Below are 17,775 nucleotides of genomic sequence, written 5' to 3'. Positions count from 1 at the left end.
GGTGTGGCTAAGTTTCCAGTAGTCCCGTAAGAGTTGTTTCCAGCAACCAGTCCTGGCTCTCAGCGTTCCATGCCATTATTTTGTTGTAATTTACTCCTAAATATCTTCTAAGAGCCCAGTAAGTAGTGGAAGTGTTGGTAATGTCGTTAGACAATAATGACAAATTCTCTCATCTGGCATTGGTCAGGTTCTAACGGTGCCAGATTAGAAAGGTTCAACCTGTACAAAGGCAGGGGAAACACAGGCCCAGATAAAGTTGTGTTGTAAGTGCTTACAAGTTAAATTGGAATGTAGGATATTTGATGTTTTTCTTCAAGTGCCAGCTCCAGCTATTTGAATCACGTTGTGCGTGAAAGTCCAAATGTTCATTTCAACAAAAACAATGAGAAGTCCTGTGGCACCTTTAGAATAATATATTGTGGAGCATAAGCATTCGTGGGCAAAGACCCGCTTCATCAGATGCAAACTTTTATTTCAGCTCCCTATGTCAACTGGTAAGTATTTGTAGATTTCCTTTTTGTACACTAAATGGGATCATGTACACCCCACCCCCACAAAAAAAAAAAAAAAAAAAAAAAAAAGACTACTGCTCAAAATGAAGGAACAAAAACACAAGTCACAGCAAATGACTGCAGCATCCTGTCACACAGCTTAATCCAGGTTTCAGACTGCTCCTAAGTTTAAGTGACAGCAAACACATTTTTAACCTTTCACTCAGAGTTGCTCTTCTCTAGCTATTTCTCAGCTAATACTTGTCTTTTTCAAGAGATGTTAAAATCCAATTTGTATTTACCATAAAAAGTCATTTTCCCTTTTATCTAGAGTTTGGAAAGTTTTCAATGTTAATGGAGACTAAAAAGAAACCTGGAAGCTCTAAGCAAACAATACAAAATATGATTAAGTATGACAGTTGGCTCAATAAAAGATCTCAGATTTACCATAAACTGTCCAATACATCTCTAGCTAATTTCAGAGAATCACCCTGCCATTTACATGGATTTCCTGGAATTCTGTCCTGCCCTCAATACAATACATGATGGTAATTTTGCATTGCTATATTTTCTCCCAGAAGGGGAGGTAGGGCAGAAGACTGAAGTGAATTAGAGCAAGTTTGGGCCAGGGCATATGTTGAGTCTGGAAGGACTTCACTTCCATAAGATCACTCACTAAGTAAAGTAGGTGAGGGATATGGCTGGCAAACATTAATAAAAACAACAATGAGAATTAGAATTTTTATTAGTGTATTCACATATTAGGCAAATGCAACACGCATGAAGCTTATTTCTTAGGTTCACAAGTTCTACCAATACATTAATCTACTGGTAAAACTACCACAAACTGGTAAATGCATTTCCAATTTTTAAAAATTGCCTGCCCCACATTTTTCAAGGCTTAATTTTTGGTATTGCTTATATGCCCTATTCATTACGGCATAAAAATATCCATCACTATCTTCAATTCAGTCAACTAATTAGAAGCTGTAACACTGGCCACATTTTGTTCTCAAAGCTAAGTTATCACTAGCTGTACTTACAAAGTACAGTACTAGTGTAATGAATGAAACATGGGGGGGGGGGGGAGACAGACAAAAGGCAATCCCGCTACTGCCACAATAACAAAAGAATGACAGACAGCTAGATCACAAGATTGTTAGTAAGATGTATATTTTTCAAGTCAGAATAACCCTTCTATACAGTTTCCCAACCCATCCCCAACCCAGACTTATTTGTAGAATATAATTCAGAATATTTTTAGTATGGTGCAGATGTAGTGTCCAAGGGTTCACAATAACATGCACTGTATTGAAGAACCTAAAACTCCCCCTTTGCTGGTCATACCTCAGCAACCGCTATCCTATAGGTTTTGCAGAAGCACCTACTTTTACAAGGCTCATTATTTCATAATGAATGCATATGATCTGGTATGTAACTAAGCCATACAAAGCCACTCAGATCAAGGAATTTACATTCCATCACTAAATATTTTTAAAAGCTGCATCTACTTAAAACCAACATGGAAAAGTCTAGTTTATCCCTGGGGACCACTGCTTAAAGTTATTTGGGTTCAAAAATTAAACTCAAGATTTAAGTGATATCTATTGAAAACATAGGTGTAAGGGGCAAGCCAACAGCTAACAGGTCGAATGGACTTGTGTAAACATATTATAAAATGAATTTATAAAAGAAAGCATTTGCTCTCAAAAAAAGTCAAACGCCTCAGTGCCAGCAGGCTCCCTGCATCTGTTGCCGGCAACAGATGCTTTACTTTGGATGGGGATTGTGAGAATTAGGCTTCTAGTGATGGACAAACTAAGAATTTATAAATATAAATTCATTTTGGGCCCCATTAAGCATACAAAGTATTTTAAGATTTCAGAGATGAAACTCGGACATTTATTTCCCTTTTCAACAGAGGGATTTCAAAGACGGTATTAAAAAGTTAAGCTTTTTTTCTACATGGAAAGTGTGCATTTTTTTTCCTTGTCTCTTTTCTATGGACAACTTTAAAACCTGCATATATAAAAAATATAAAAAATAATATAGGATTAGAGAGAACTTGCAATTTTTATCAGAAGTTTGCCCAGAATTAAAAAGAGCACACACCTGTTTATGGGAACTAAATATTTAGAACAGCACAATACTGTGATATTGGAGATCATGATACATTACCTGTACATATACACATCTATTCATGTTATTGATAAACCTTTAGGACACTCAATTATACACCCGATGAAAACACCATTAACAGAGTTCTTTAAAACTGTCCCTTCCTCCTTCAGAAGGTGTTTCTATACACTAAATTTTCACCTAGTATCAGAGTACAGGAAACAGAATCCACAAGGTGCTTTAAACAGATGAGACCTCAAGTGCTGTTTTTTTTTTTTTTGTTTTTTTTTGGAAAAAAAACTTTTTGAATAGTAAACAGTTCATGGGAACCACACACAAATACTAAGACAGACGAGCTGTTATATTAAGTCTGTTGACTGGACTTGATATTTAGCCCAATGGTAATGGAGGAAGGTGTTTTATGACATGCTGGAGCAGCGTACTGAAGGAGAGCCCATTTGAGTCAATACTTTGTCCAACCATTGTAGAGGTCCATTCAGATGAAGTTCAATCCAGCAAGGAGTGCTTGTTACTGTTTGCCGTCTGGAAAATAAAGAGAAAAGGAGTTTGCGAGAGATTTTGGGAAAGCACTAAGAATGTTCCCAAAAAACAAAATGACTCAAGCATTACAATAATGAAACTTCTTACAGATTCTTTGCAAATATGCACTAGATTAATATGGACCCTTAAGTTACACATGTATGTCCTTTTAATGCACCAACTGGAGCAAAAGCCACAATGCCAGTTTAATCTTGGTGAACGTGGAGATCAGATTTACTTGTATACAGATTTATTTTTAAGACAAGAGTGTCCACCCTACAACTCAAGCTGTTACCTACACTTTAGTCATGAGAATAATTAAACTTCAGAGAGTCACTAATGTTAAAATATAAAAAAAAGTCTTGCAGGTGACATTAAACATATGGGAAAAGGCATAAGTAACTCCCAAGTTTTCAAAAGGTTTGCACATGTATTTGGCTGGAACTTGACATAGAACTAGAGCCAAAATAAATAAGTAGCAGTATTAATGTCACCGAAAGAAGAGTAAGATCTGTGGATTATAAAAGTTGCTGCAGAAAAAAAAAATTAAGGAAGCTGTGCTAGATTGTCAGAAACAAGTGCGTCACAACTGAGCGTGTGGTTAAACAGAGTAAATGTTGTCTTACAGAAACACCAAACATCATCTCTGCTGATTTCCTGTAGCTTCTCTGAAGTGTATTGTAATTTCTGCGAACTTAAACATTTTACACAATACCTAATCTATTTTTCTACATGGCAAGCTTTTTATTTATGGGACTTCAAAAAAAAAAAGCCACAAAGCTGCTGAAGCTTTGTTAAATTTCTGAAGTAACTATCTGTAAAACCTCACCACTCCTATCTTAGAGTCCTGATATTCAAGAGGTTCAAGTAATTTTTAAGCAAAAAAAGGGGATATCAATGTACTGTACATACTATACCCAAGAACAATGTTCCCTGTAAGCCGTGCATTTTTCCAGCCACTTGGGAGAGATTCACATGCCGCACAGCTTATTAGCAGAGTGCCAAGAGCCAGGTTGTTTCAACTTGTGGTGTACACTCACAGAGGCCTTGACACACATGTATTGCCCATATGGATGGGGAAAATGAGAGGGAACATTACCCCAGAGAAGCATTTATTTCACTTCACAGGTCTCTGGCCTAAAATGGGTGGAGACCAGATTCTCTGTGAAATCCATAAGAGTTTTCCTGACCCAGGACTGCATCCAAAGCTGCTAAGTCCGTTTTTACAGAATTTTTCTACCCCTGGTATTTACACTCTGCACCAGGAATGCACAAATGCCAGCAGTTAAGCAAGCAACCTGATGCCTTGTACTTTTGTCACCAGTACCACCACAACCAGATGTGTTTTTTTTCTAGCTTTATTTATATAAAAAAGCAGAAAAAAGTCAGACCAGCATCCCAACAGACCAAGGTGATATTTATTGTGATTTTATTTCCTGTATGACACCAAAATGAGGCAGTGCCCACCCTCTACCAGTGCATGCTCTGTACAACTTGACCATCTTCATTCTATGATGCAGTACAAAATGCTTTTCACATAAAAATCTTCTCTCATCCCAATCAAATAAAATCCATTCAGGCAGACGCTCTCTTTAAAAAGAAAAGTTCTTATGCCCCACCATCTCAGTCCTATTCACCACACTCCATAACACCTCCTCTTAGCCCTATCCCTTCAAAATCTATAGGTTTTTCCTCTAATTTTGATTTGTCCAATGGGCTCAGATCTCTACTTTTTGAGCAGCCATCATTTAACTGTCCTTTCAAAGTTAAAGCTCCCTTTTTTAGCTATATAAAAGATTTGATCCCACCTATTCTAGCCTGTACTATCTCCTCAAATGAACTACTTTTCTTTAAATACAAGGTATTAAAATTGGACCGTGAGTTCCTGTGTTCTACTCTGGGATGTACAACTCTTTCTTTGGATTTATGCAACATGGGCTTTAATATAAACCTACATGTCAGGCAAAGAACAAGAACATTATATTTACCAAAACAGCCGTACCACCCACCAGATGGAAATGTGTTAATCCAAGTTTTTGTTAGTGGTTAAACCTGCCCTTTCCTGGTTACTCTGCAGCCAGTCTGCAGTCACGTCCAGTAAAAAAAATTAAAATAATCCAAATAATTTATTAAAGATCATCCAAGGTGTCCAAGTACTTCAAATCTGGATTAAAGAAATCTCTTAGGGTGCATCTACCCTAGCAACTAACATCAAAGTTAACTTCAAAGTTGGGCACTACATTAAAGTAGCCAGTGGAGAGTCTACACACATTTTTCCCTTACTTCAAAGTTAACTTCGAAGTCAAGCAGGGAGCCCAACTTCGAAGTCCGTACTCCATTCCCAGGAAAGGAGCAGAGCCCTACTTAAAAGTTTAACTTCGAAGTAGGACGCGTGTAGATGCTCAACTTCAAAGTTATTTCTGTAGTGTAGACGCAGCCTTAGTAAATTATCAAAAAACACCATTGGTAAAAACCAAAGATGATAATTTGGTATTCACCTGACACTCCTCAACTCCTGTATTTGATCTAGTAAGGATCTCATCATTTTAGTCTCACTTAAAGTAATTTTACTCAAAAGGTCCAGCGACCCAAATCAAACCCCTAATATATTTAACGCTGTCATCCGGGGCATCAGAAACTGCAGGGACACTGTTCAACTGGTCCAGCACCAATCTGGCGTGAATAAATAATTTTTTCCTCTATAATTAGAGCGCGCTCTTCTCAGGGGAAGGCTGTCCCTTACCAGGGGGACAGCTCTCTGGAGTTTAGTGCATGAGCCTCTACAGTTTGAGGTAAAAGCCAGCCATCTTGAGCCTCCTAAAATTACATCCCTGCAAGTTTTATAAGGCTGATCAACATATTAAGCAGAATTTACCTCAGACCACAAACAAGATCATCATGTAAATATCCTCCTGCCTTAACCACACCACTTTAAGTTTCACCTACAAATTTCATAATTTAAAGTATTACAGACAATGCAAAGAGACTTCTCCAAGACCAATCATTTATACACATGGCTATTTTTTACTTTTAACTACAGATAGTCTCAAATAATTAATTGGCCCATAACTGGCAATGGGTCAATTTGTTATTACACATGGATTAGTTTCAACCTCAGTACCTTCCCCTTCATCCTGTTTATTACCTATATGCACCAAGAATTTAAACACTGTCCAACAGATGCAGAGAAACTAGTTCAAAATCCTTTCCTTTTTAGTAAGGAGCCATTCTACCAACAGCTCCACATAGATCATGCAGACCCAAAGTTTTATTAACCATCTAAAACTCACACATCCTTTCAACAAGAGACCCCAAACTCCACAGCACTGCAACTTTCTGAACACCATTCTCTCTTTATGAAGCTCTGTATCCTTCAAGTTTTGGCTCTCAATTTTAACTCATTTACCTATACTGACAGTTAAGGAGCTAAGCAGCTCATGTGGAGCATCACTGAGACAATGGCTTTATGTAAATCTCACAAAAAGCAAGTAATCACAGCACACACCTCCAAGTCACTAGACAGTGGAGAGGGTAGTTGCACCTTGGTAAGCATGATCAGATGTAAAAAGCAAACTAATACCTAGCTTATCCCACATTTAGCAGAATTCCTATATTCCTGTTATGCAAGACAAATTTACATTGATGCATAATGAAAACAGTTGCATTCTCATTTTATCTGACAATGTATTCTTAATGGTGGCAGCCTAGCCATCTGCCTTTCAGGCTAAGGCATTAGAGCACAAGAAGAAAGGGACAAAAATGGATTAAAAGTTAAAAAGTAAAACTTAATGTTTCATACCTGTATTCAGCCCCCCATCCTTTAACAAAACTCATTCTTATGGTACACATTCTAGTTAGTTGATACACTGCTTCAAAACCCTGATTCACAGATTGAGCCAGAAGAGCAGCAAATTCTTGGTTATTAAAGATCTTCAGATTGCATCCTATGAAAAGGAAAAAAGTTCAGAAAACTACAGCCTATGTATACTTGTAGGATTCTTATAAGAGCAATGTGAAGAACCAACTTCTAGAAGCTAACACGAAGAAAATGCATTTAATCTACTTCTTGATCAGTATGCCTTATACTTGTGCTCTTACCTGGTGGAATTTTGCACACTGTTGCAGGATGCCAGCCGTATCTTTGATTACAATTGGGGCTCTGAACAAAGATTGCGCTATCGCTTAGGCACTCAGCAAAAACTTCCCCGCCAATATAATACAGACGCACTCCCCTTCCTGAAACAAGATTAATAGAAGCTTCACTTAAACTGCAAGTTGAATCAGTTAAGCAGGCACCATGGCCATACTGCCAGCTGATACTTGTAGTGAGAGCAGGATATGGTTTAAGAATAATTCCTCCTCCCCAAACCCAGAATGTGGTGTTCTTTGTGAGAAGAAAGAATTTGTCAGGAATAGGACAGAACTTTTTCCTTCTATTCAATACTTTGAGATAAAGCAATCAGAATCAAAGTTTGAAGGCAATGTTAACTCCTCCCATTCTCTCTCCAAGCAATACTTGAAATTAAAAAAAAACCAAACATAAAATCTTGTTCATTTTCGTACAAATACGAGCATGACAGGGAAAGTAGCATATGCTACAGTACTCTGAAGTTAAGGCTCATGGATAGTCTACTCCTTACCCACACATCCAAGGCCTTCCCTCACACTGCACAGACACTTGCCCTACCCCTACCCCAAGATACTTTTGCTCCTTTGGCAAAGATACCACAGGACTCCATTTAGCTCATATGAAAAGGCTGCCCAATCCTGCTTGTACTTCCATATAAACTAGCTCTCTTGTCTAAAGAAAAAAATGAACTGAATTATTTATGAACCATAACACACAGTTATTTTAATGGCAAGCTATTTCTAATGTAATAGCTCATTCAACAAGGACACTCACTTTGGAAAGTGATCTTATTTTTTCTGAAAAAGCTACAAGAAAATAAAATTTATTGTCCTATGGCAGCAATTCTAAAACTGGGGATTGTGACTTCTCAGGGGACTTGAGAGGTTTCATGTGGGGTGTGTGTGTGTGTGTCAAGATCTGTCAGCCTCCAACCCAAACCCAGTTTAGCCTCCGACATTTATAATAGTGTTAAATATAAAGTGGGGAGGTCACCCTTAGGCTTGTAATGTGACAGGGGTCACCAATACAAACGTTTGAGAACTTCTACTATGGGGGTCCCCAAGTGAATTTTTTCTAGTAACCATTTTGCTTGAGCAATTAAGTTGTATGTTGGTAGTGCCCAAAAATCCAGGTTTTCAAAAACTGACTTTTTAGCTATAATTGTTTTTTGAAGTTTTTGATTTGAACACGAAATATTTCACCAAAAAATGCACACTGAAATCCAGCACAATGGAAGACGCAGTTTTGGAAGTCTTCCAACTCCCTAAAATACTTCTGTTGAAAGACCACAGACAAAAATGAAGTGGGTCTTACCCATGAAAGCTCAATACCTAATAAATTTGTTTGTCTTTATGGTGCTACAGGACTGCTTGTTATCTGAGATGGTATGTTGTACACGTCAATAATTGTTCCTGTGAAATCTTTAACAATCATGTCCAATCAGCACAGTAAAAGACTGCTTTCAGAATTAGCTGGAAGTAGTAAATTGTCATTTTACGTTCTAAAGCTTGGCAAAAATACAACAATTCAGTACTGTTAAATGTTGTTTCGTTAAATGTTGCTTGTTTCATTTATTAAATCAGCACTATATTTTTCTGTTGATGTGTTGATCCAATTTAAGTTGCAATATACAGAACAGACCTGGGTCATTATTGCTAAGTGCCATTACCCTTAAAGAGATCATTAGAAAATTTGAGAATATACCTATGTGTCGCCTTGTCATTTCCACCGTGGCATTTCTGTTAACGTTGGAGAGCAAACCGAGACAAAATCTTTCTGAATTTGATGGATCTGTGAAACCATCTACTGTCAATGAAGGTTGTGACGCATGGAAGGTTTCTCCCACTCTCTGATTCAGTTCGTAATATGCTATTGAACACCAAAATGCAGGCTCTGAATAAGTAACTGGCTGTAGGTCTGAAAAAAAGAGAGTCAGCATTCCTGTGATAATGAAACCAATGTTTAGATATATGTTTATTGATTCAAACTGATTTGCTTTGGCAGTAGCTCATGAGCTATAATCAATCAGTAATTATGTATTCAACTTCCACAGATCATGCAGAGAATTTCTTCCTCATAGACCATATTCTGCATAGGAACATAAAAACATACTGGATTAGGCCACTTGTCTATCCAGTCCAGCATTCTCTCAGTGAGTGGCAAGTAACATGCTACAGAAAAATATTTATGGGGTAGTCTGTCCACACACCCATGTGCACCCCCATCTTCCCCCACCCCCCAACAAAGTTTCCTCTTAATCCAACCCCTAATTATTGGTAGTTATGTCCTGAAGCAAGTGTTTTGAGTATCTCTTCACTAGCACGACCACCCCACCTCTCCCTTCCTTTCAAGTATGTACTGTAACTTCTGGGCTACTCCTGTCACCCATATCAACAGGTAGTACCTTATTGGTTTTAAAACTTTTCAAAATTTAAATATCCTTTCTTCCTCGTATTATGAGAAGCTAACAGACGTATCTTCAAAGTGTAAACCATTTTGTACACTTTTATCATGGAGTGTTTATCTCCAGCACAAACAGGCTCACGTCCCTTCAAACTACTTTTTTCATGTGCCTCTCCCATTTCTAAACCCTTTATTGCAGACAAGGGCACACCCTCACATGATAATTGCTTACTCAGATTGGAGCAAATGCTATTCATAACTAAAGAAATAAAGACTGGGGTAAAACTTTATCCAGTTGAGTGTCAGTTGACAATTTGCTGAATACCCAAAGCACAGGGATACTGGTAAGAATATGGAGTCTTCAGAAGAAACCCCTGCATTTCTACACCGTCCCATGTACTTGTTAAGTTTTTCCCTTTTATCCTCTTCTTCGCCACCCAAATATTTCCTTGTACCTCCTGAATCACCCCCCAGAGTTATTCTCTCTATTTCCATATTCATATTCCATTGCTCTTCCCAATATAGCTTCTCTGATTTTCCAGTCATATGCCCTTCCCCATCCCTTGGAAAACCAAGTATTTGTGCGATCCTTTAATTGTTTCTAATGGCTCCACAGACAAAAGCTGACGACTCCGCAGCAAAGCAATGCTGGTGGGAGCGGGTGTACCCTCAGCTGCAGGTGACAATATTTTGCAGGTGTATCAGCATATTAAAGCAGCAGCATGATAGAGGTCATGAGTAGGCAGCTCCTACAGTGCTGGAGTCATACCTATATGGAAACATTACAGCTACCAACTGACATATTTTATTCTTAAATAAAATTCCCCTTCCTATGTCCATTATTCTTGCATGCTCTCAGCAAATCCACCATTTCCCTTTGCAAAGTCCCCATCAGTTACAACAAAAAGGAGTACCTCACTGTTTTTGGATATAACATCTTGGCAATTAAATGTGAGTTTTCACTAAGACAATTAACAAGAGCTAACCATAACAGTGCCTCCTACAATCAGATTCCATCCTTTTGTGCATGACCAGCCACCCACACCCCAAAGCCCCCCAAAAGGAAAAAGACTTCAGTTGATATGTATGTGAAAAGCACATAATTTAGAAAACCATTAATTTCCAGCTTACCCAGGCTATGATTAACTGGGGAGAGAGTACTAGGAGATAGTTCTGCTGGAGATCCTGTAGAAATAATTCATAAAATTTAAAATAAAAGTGTTTCATTTAGATTACAAATGACTATACTTCTCCGTATGCTAGCATTATACTAGGAAATTACTTTTTTTTTTAAATGAGCTACAAACACTTTGATATCTTGCAAACAGTTTTCCATATTAAAATGGAATCTCTAATCCTTAGTTTAAAATATCGATAAATGTGATTGCTCGACTATCTACGCAGGATGGTCCAGATATTAGCAAGTATACCCCAGTATGACTCATCCTTAAAACTACCTGAAATAAGATTGTTCCTCTGAAAATGTACAGATGTACAAGTGAGTAGTTACTGTTCAGACTAAACTGGTACAGAAATTTCAGAAGTATAAAAAAAGATTGGAGCAATATGCTTGTATATACCATGGGAATGCCACCATGATTTTTGGTGAAAAGGTGGTTTGTTAATGTAAATGGAATAAAAGATCCAAAAAGTCAAATGTGTTAACATGATTCTGAAATTGTTCAAAACTGAATAGTTTTAAAACAACACTAGGCATTTGGCTGATAGAGAGCTCAGTCTGCTTTGTACCGTTGTAAATATTATAAAGTATTCTACACGGTTTAAAATGTACCCATTAACACACAAATGGAAAAGATTTAAACCAAATAAATTGAAACTAATTGAGCAATGATGCAAAATATGCAGTCAAAACCTATCAACCATTTTTTACTGGGGATGGAAGGGAAATAGCAGTTGTTACAATCGCACTCTGCCAAGTAGTCCTCCTCAGTGGGAGGAAAAGGGAAGAAATTTTTGGGAAGAAGGGAACTCCAGAAGGAGGACTTCCTTCCAGAAGGCTTCTTGGTGTTCTCGAAGCTACAGACTAACACAGCTACCCCTCTGACAGTTGAAAGAAGTCATCCAATTGTGTTAGATGACCACATCTAGAAGTTCCACCTCTGAACATGTAGGGAAGAGATGAATGTGTTTTACCTGTATCCATGCTTTGGTTCAACTGCTGGTCACTTGTTTCTCCATCTTCACTGATGTATCCTGGTGGTGGCGTTTCTGTAAAGAGCAAACAAATTGTGTCAATATTATGTGTGTCAGCTCAAGTGCTTACACCTGGTTTTCAAAGCACCACAAAAATTCTTATACTTAACTAACCTTCATTTTTTTTAAGAAAATTTCAATCTGTTCCTTATGTAATGACACGTTTTAAGAGGGTTTTTGATACTAGAAGTGAAGTTTAAAATTTCAGAGTGGCAAGAGGATTTAAAATGCTCTCTTTGCACACAATTAAGTACATAAGGTATCTACTTGCACATTTACACTACACAATGGTAGCAGTTAATAGAATGGTTTCAAGAAACACTTGTCCAGAAAGGTTTTTTTGTTTTGTTTTGTTTCTTTTTTTTAAAGCAAGCCACTGTGAAAGCAGACTGTTCCCACTTCTAACTCATTCATTACAGTTGAGCTAACATCTATAGTTAACATCAGTAACCTTCAACTTTCGTCATTCAAATATTTTGTACATTGTCTTTGCCTTAGAACACAGATTCCCCCTACCTAGCATCAAAGCAGTCCAAAAAAGCTGAAGGTTGATACTGAAGACCCTCATTACCAGAGTTTGAAAACTGAAGCCTCTATGGCTTCTATAGATGGCTATTAGCAAGGGGTAAGGTATGGTGCCTAGCCTTTTGTCGAAGGCAGGAGATGGATGGCAGGAGACAAATTGCTTGATTGTTGTCTTTGGCTCACCTCCTCTGGGGCACGTGGCATTGGCTACTGTCGGCAGACAGGATACTGCACTAGATGGACCTTTGGTCTGACCCAGTATGGCCGTTCTTACGTTAAGTCTTTGCACTTGCAGAAACTTTAGAATACATGAAGCCATAACAGGACATATAGTCCACATGATCCAATCCCATCATTTGGCAGTCAGATTTATGGATATCCAGAACATGGGGTTACATCCTCTGACCATGAAGTTATCTAAATTCTTTTGTGAATCCAGTTACACTTTTGGATTTCACAACATCCCATAGCAAATAGATCCACTGGTTGACTGGACTGAATGAAGAACTTGTTCATTTTAAAACTTGATGCCTATTAATTTGGTAAGAATTAGTTCTACCTACCCCCTCACACAACACACTTCCCCCTCCCCACAAGTCATGAGTTTACAGACTTCTACCATATCTCCGTACTCCCTCTTCCCCATCAGTCCTCTCTTTCAAGACTTGAGCAGTCTCAGTTGTTTTAGTGTCTCTTCCTTTCCAAGCCGTTTTATACCCATAATCCAGGGGTGGGAAACGGCATCTGGCCCACAGCAGGGCGAGGTGGGGGAGTCCCAAGCCTCACAGGCCAGGATCAGGCAAGACAAAGCTGGATCCGGCCATGGCCCCTGATCCTTCTAGACGCCACACTTCAAGCCCACTTCTACACTGAACCCCTCATTTTTGACTCCACCCCAAAGCAGCCCACAAAATGTATCACCCACCTAACGCTCTGGGCCTGGTGTGCAAGGGGGATGAGAGAAGTGTCTATTTTGCTTTACAGCCCAGGACCACATCAAGAGAGAAGTGGTGTTCTGGAGGGCCTTTTTTTTTTTTTTTTTTGTACTCACTCGTGTGATCCGACCCAGAAAAGGATTCCTACCCTTGCCACAACCAGTTGTGTTTCCCTGGTGTACCTTTTCTAATTCTAAAAATATCTTTGAGATAAAGCATTGGATCTGTATGCAGTATTCAAGTTGTGGGGGCTGCTCACTGAAAAAGTGCTTTCATAGAACCATCCACAATGACTTCATGATCTTTCTTGAGTGGTAACAGCTAATTCAGATCCCATCACCTAGTACATACAAGTGGGATGTTTTCCAACGTCCATTACTTTGCACATACCAAAAATTAATTTCATCTGCTGTTTTTTTACCCAGTAGCATTAGAACCCTTTGTAACTTAGCAGTCAAACTATATGAAATTATTTTGTATTGTCTACTAATTTTGCCATTTCACCCTGCCTGCTCTCCAGGTCATTTACCAAGTTAGACTACTTCTCCTCAATAGCACCTCAAATCAGAGATATCGCCCAATTAGGGAAAAAAAAGCTTGCATTTTAACAAAGATGATTGGTTTAGTAAAAGCATATTTTATAAATATTTCCACTAGAATTATTATAACCACAAAAAAAAACAACTCACTTTGAAGTTTAGATTTTGCCTTTCTAGTAATCTGAACAATTACAAATTTAATACTCATCTTTGACTTATTGAATGGACATTAACCACTAATATAAACAGTGAGTATTTGAAAAAAAAAAAAAAAAAAAAAAAAAAGAGCTACCTGGTATATAATTGCTCTGTGGTTCAATTCCAGTTGGAAAGTTAGTGTTTTCAGGAATGGAATGAGTATAATCATCAAGAGGTGGAAGTTCTGTTAGAATCTCAGTATGTCGTGGCACTAGCACAGGAGGCAAAACTAGGAAAGTAGAATATATAACATTAGCAAGATCCAGTAAATATCCATCTTACTTTATGTGCTACAAAAACCAGCTCTTAAGATCTGCTGAGGTGTTTTGAAACTTAGGCAAATTACAGAATAGTTCTAAATCAGTTCTCAGAAGCATCAGATTGGTAAAGAGCCTGTTCAGTACTCCTCCATGTCAACCAACTCTGAACATGGTAATTTGTGATTTCAAGAGTCAAACGCAGATGTATTGCACAACATGCCAAGTTGGGAGTTATCAGTTTAAAAATCTCCAACACAAAAACACAAACATATACACTTAAGTTTTACTATAGTACCACAGTTGAAAAGTTGCCTAATATTTCAATTATTTGAGTTTGCAAAAATCCATGGCATTTTTTCCACTTTGGCAATACAGAATGGAAAACCCTTCTCTGCTCACTTTTACATCTTAAATATTACTAACAAACTCCAGCTAATCTATTAAGAGTTTTCAGGGAAATGTACTGAAGCATCTTTAAATATGTTTAACTCAAGTCTTCCTACCTGGTGTCTCCACTCTCTGGTAGTGGTAAGGGTTTACACATACTTCATCCTTTTTAAGATTAAAAGCATATTCACAGTTTTCAATTGCCTTAAGTTCATGATGACTGTGAAGATCTGGCCAGCGCCACAAGCGGCAATAAATAACATGTGGTAATCCTTTACGATGAGATACTTGTAGACGGCCATCAAGAGATCTATATAGGGAAGATATTCAAAATATTTACTGACTGTGTCTTAACCATCATAATCAAAAGGGTGGGAGTTAAGAGTAATCTCTACCCCCTCAGAAAACACTTTAAACTGCTCTTGCTGCAGAACTTCAGGTGGTAGTACTTTTAAAGAAGCTTGTTGAAGCTCTAAAATAAGTTAGTGCCAATGAGTTTGGGATTCATTAAAAAGCCATTACAGCTCTAAGCACATAAAGTGACTAACTTCATATGCCTTTGACATGCACACCATTAACACTCCCTTAGTATCTTCCCCTCAGAATTACACGGTAGCATGGATTGTAAGCAGAGTACCTTCCAGAGGACTGCAAGTAACCCTAAAGCAGCCAGCTGCTGAGGTGATCCACATGGCAATGTGACAGTAACGCAAAAGGCATCAAAACATCTTGAAAAAGTGTGTAATTTAACTATATACTTGACTATTGATGTACCTTGCTACCAGTTGAAAGTGTTTTGCTAGTTTTAAGACAGACTGCATAAGCTTACACAAATGCAGATGTTTATGACTTATGGGATGGGAGAGACAAACCTCAATACACAAAGTAAAGGTGACATGAAAAAATAAAAAAGCCTAATTTTTTTAAACAATAATTCCTTAAATCTCACTGATCAGGTAACATACTACTAGATCAAAAGTCTATGGCATACAAAGCTACTTAAAAACTTTGTAAGATCAGGCCTAAGGAATTAAGTGTGCTAAGCTGGTAGTTATAAAACACATTAGTGCTTGATTTTTCAATGTCTTCCCACTCTTTCAATGGCACTGGTGTAAAAAGAGGATGTTCCAGAATTAGAAATTTTCATTGGTCAAAACATCAGCTGAGAACTTTTTTTAAAAAAAATAGTGGCAAGCAATTGTTTTAGAATGCTGTACCCATAAATGAGGACTAGGAAGCATTTTAGTAGAATTTACAGCAAAAGCATCCCTCTATAGACCCTCCAAAGCCAATCCCTCCCACAAGATCTCTATGATGAGACAGAGGGCAGCATATTCACCTGGTTTGTTCAGAGAAGCTGTAAAGGCCTGTTGTATCCCACTGATCTATCGTATTTGGTGTACTCAGTCCCCAAATTTCAGAGCAAGTGCTGTGCATAAATTGAAAACAAAACAAAACAAAAAAATTGATGTGAATATGGAAACATGGTTATTCAAAACACCATGATGCAAAAACATGGAAAAATGTACATAATACTTCCTTTCACATAGAAAATATAGCATTAGATATCAGTTAAAATTAAACACAAATGCTCTATTTTCTATGTGAAGGAGGCCAATAAAATGGAACATGTGACTCAAGGTAAATGGCAATGTTTTTAAAAGGTGAACAATTTCTCTGGGTTGAAGAAATCAGCATAGTGGTAATGCCCCTTAAAACACGCAAAACTTTATCAACCTGGCTGCAAACAAGTTTTACTTTTAAAAAACTAATGTTTTAAACGTATTTATGGAGTTCATGAAGTAAGGCCATGTGTATCTTAATTTGAACTACCACTGCAAAAGGAGAACAACTTTTAGACATCACCATGTCAGTACCAATCTATTATTAGGTTACTGCTTTTTCTAAGTTAGAAAAATGTCAGCTTGTTTCAGAAGTGTACCTGTCTTGCTGTTATAACAATTACAGAAAACTGAGAAATCTAAATTAAAAATGTATCAAATACTATTTCCTACTACCACAGTGTACGCAGAGAAAACAGGTTGACAAGAGCTCTAAAGTAGCCCTAACGACCACCAAAACGATAAGCAAGCAGTAGAGCCAGGGACAAACATCACTTCCTTTCCTTAACATTCTATGGAAGATTTTTTTCGTGTGCTAATTCATTTCTGAGATTTTAATGAACTGTAGAAGTTGGGGGGAAAAGGACTTTACAATAATAAATTACAATAGTTTTAAGTGAAGATGACACAGTGTGCTGATGCACACCAGTTAGCATGTTTCTGGGAAAGCTATTCAGTGTTCCATGCCCAGCTGTATCAGACTTTCTACAACCTTTGAAAGTCAACAATTCCATCTATAAAAACAAAACAGCCCTTGCTGCACACTAGAAACATGAGAATATTAGTATTTGGATACAGTGCTTTGAAATGCCAAGCATGAAATATGAAAGAAGTCTGAAATTTGACTGATGTAGTTTTTCATGTTAATACACCTTTAAAATGCTATCATAGATTGAATAAAAGTTTGGAAACACTGGATTTCTAAATATCAAAGTTTGAGATTCTGAAGTTTTAACTATTAAAATTATTGAAACTTATCCTATAATAATTCAGAGGTAAGTCCTAATGAACAGTTTAAAAATAAAGGTGGATGCTACATTTTTGCGCAAATGGTTTATGTAGGCACTCTATTTCGCATAAACAAACTGAAACCACCCACAATTCACATACACAGCTTCTACAACCAACTCTCCTCCAATGTATTGAAAAGTTTATTTAGTATCGATATCATAGAAAAAAGTTACAAGAGGAAGAATCCGAATGAAGAATCACCTTTGGTTTAATGATCATGTAGACACTTTCCTAATGAAATTTTGCAGTCTTTAGGCTAGATCAGTGCTTTTAATATGCATGAGTACTGCATGTAAGATTAGACCAAGGCATCTTGGCCAAAAGACACTTATTAGCACATACCATGTGCTGGATATTAAGTGACATATGAAGTCTTTATGAATGGAGTGGGTTATCTTTGAGA

The 17,775-nt window shown here is 37.6% G+C and overlaps 1 protein-coding gene across 6 annotated transcripts in view; it reads right to left on the bottom strand.

Moving 5' to 3' along the window:
• Window positions 1–1,199: 1,199 nt before the first annotated feature.
• Window positions 1,200–17,775, bottom strand: part of SMAD2 (SMAD family member 2) — a 61,260-nt gene continuing 44,684 nt past the window's right edge. For 5 of the 6 annotated variants that reach the window (XM_074995809.1, XM_074995810.1, XM_074995807.1 and 2 more), the window contains 9 exons: window positions 16,079–16,168; window positions 14,856–15,049; window positions 14,187–14,321; window positions 11,836–11,910; window positions 10,813–10,866; window positions 8,983–9,195; window positions 7,248–7,385; window positions 6,949–7,093; window positions 1,200–3,152 (listed from right to left, as the gene is read on the bottom strand). In XM_074995809.1, the coding sequence (XP_074851910.1) occupies window positions 3,029–3,152; window positions 6,949–7,093; window positions 7,248–7,385; window positions 8,983–9,195; window positions 10,813–10,866; window positions 11,836–11,910; window positions 14,187–14,321; window positions 14,856–15,049; window positions 16,079–16,168 (1,168 nt within the window). In that variant the 3' untranslated portion in view covers window positions 1,200–3,028. The remainder of the gene's footprint in view (window positions 3,153–6,948; window positions 7,094–7,247; window positions 7,386–8,982; window positions 9,196–10,812; window positions 10,867–11,835; window positions 11,911–14,186; window positions 14,322–14,855; window positions 15,050–16,078; window positions 16,169–17,775) is intronic. The other variant, XM_074995812.1, reaches the window with a different exon arrangement.

This window comes from Carettochelys insculpta, chromosome 5 (genome assembly GCF_033958435.1).
Source record: "Carettochelys insculpta isolate YL-2023 chromosome 5, ASM3395843v1, whole genome shotgun sequence".
Lineage (NCBI taxonomy): Eukaryota > Metazoa > Chordata > Testudines > Carettochelyidae > Carettochelys > Carettochelys insculpta.
The sequence above is the reverse complement of the archived record's forward strand: the minus strand, read 5'-3'. Positions and strand labels throughout refer to the sequence as shown.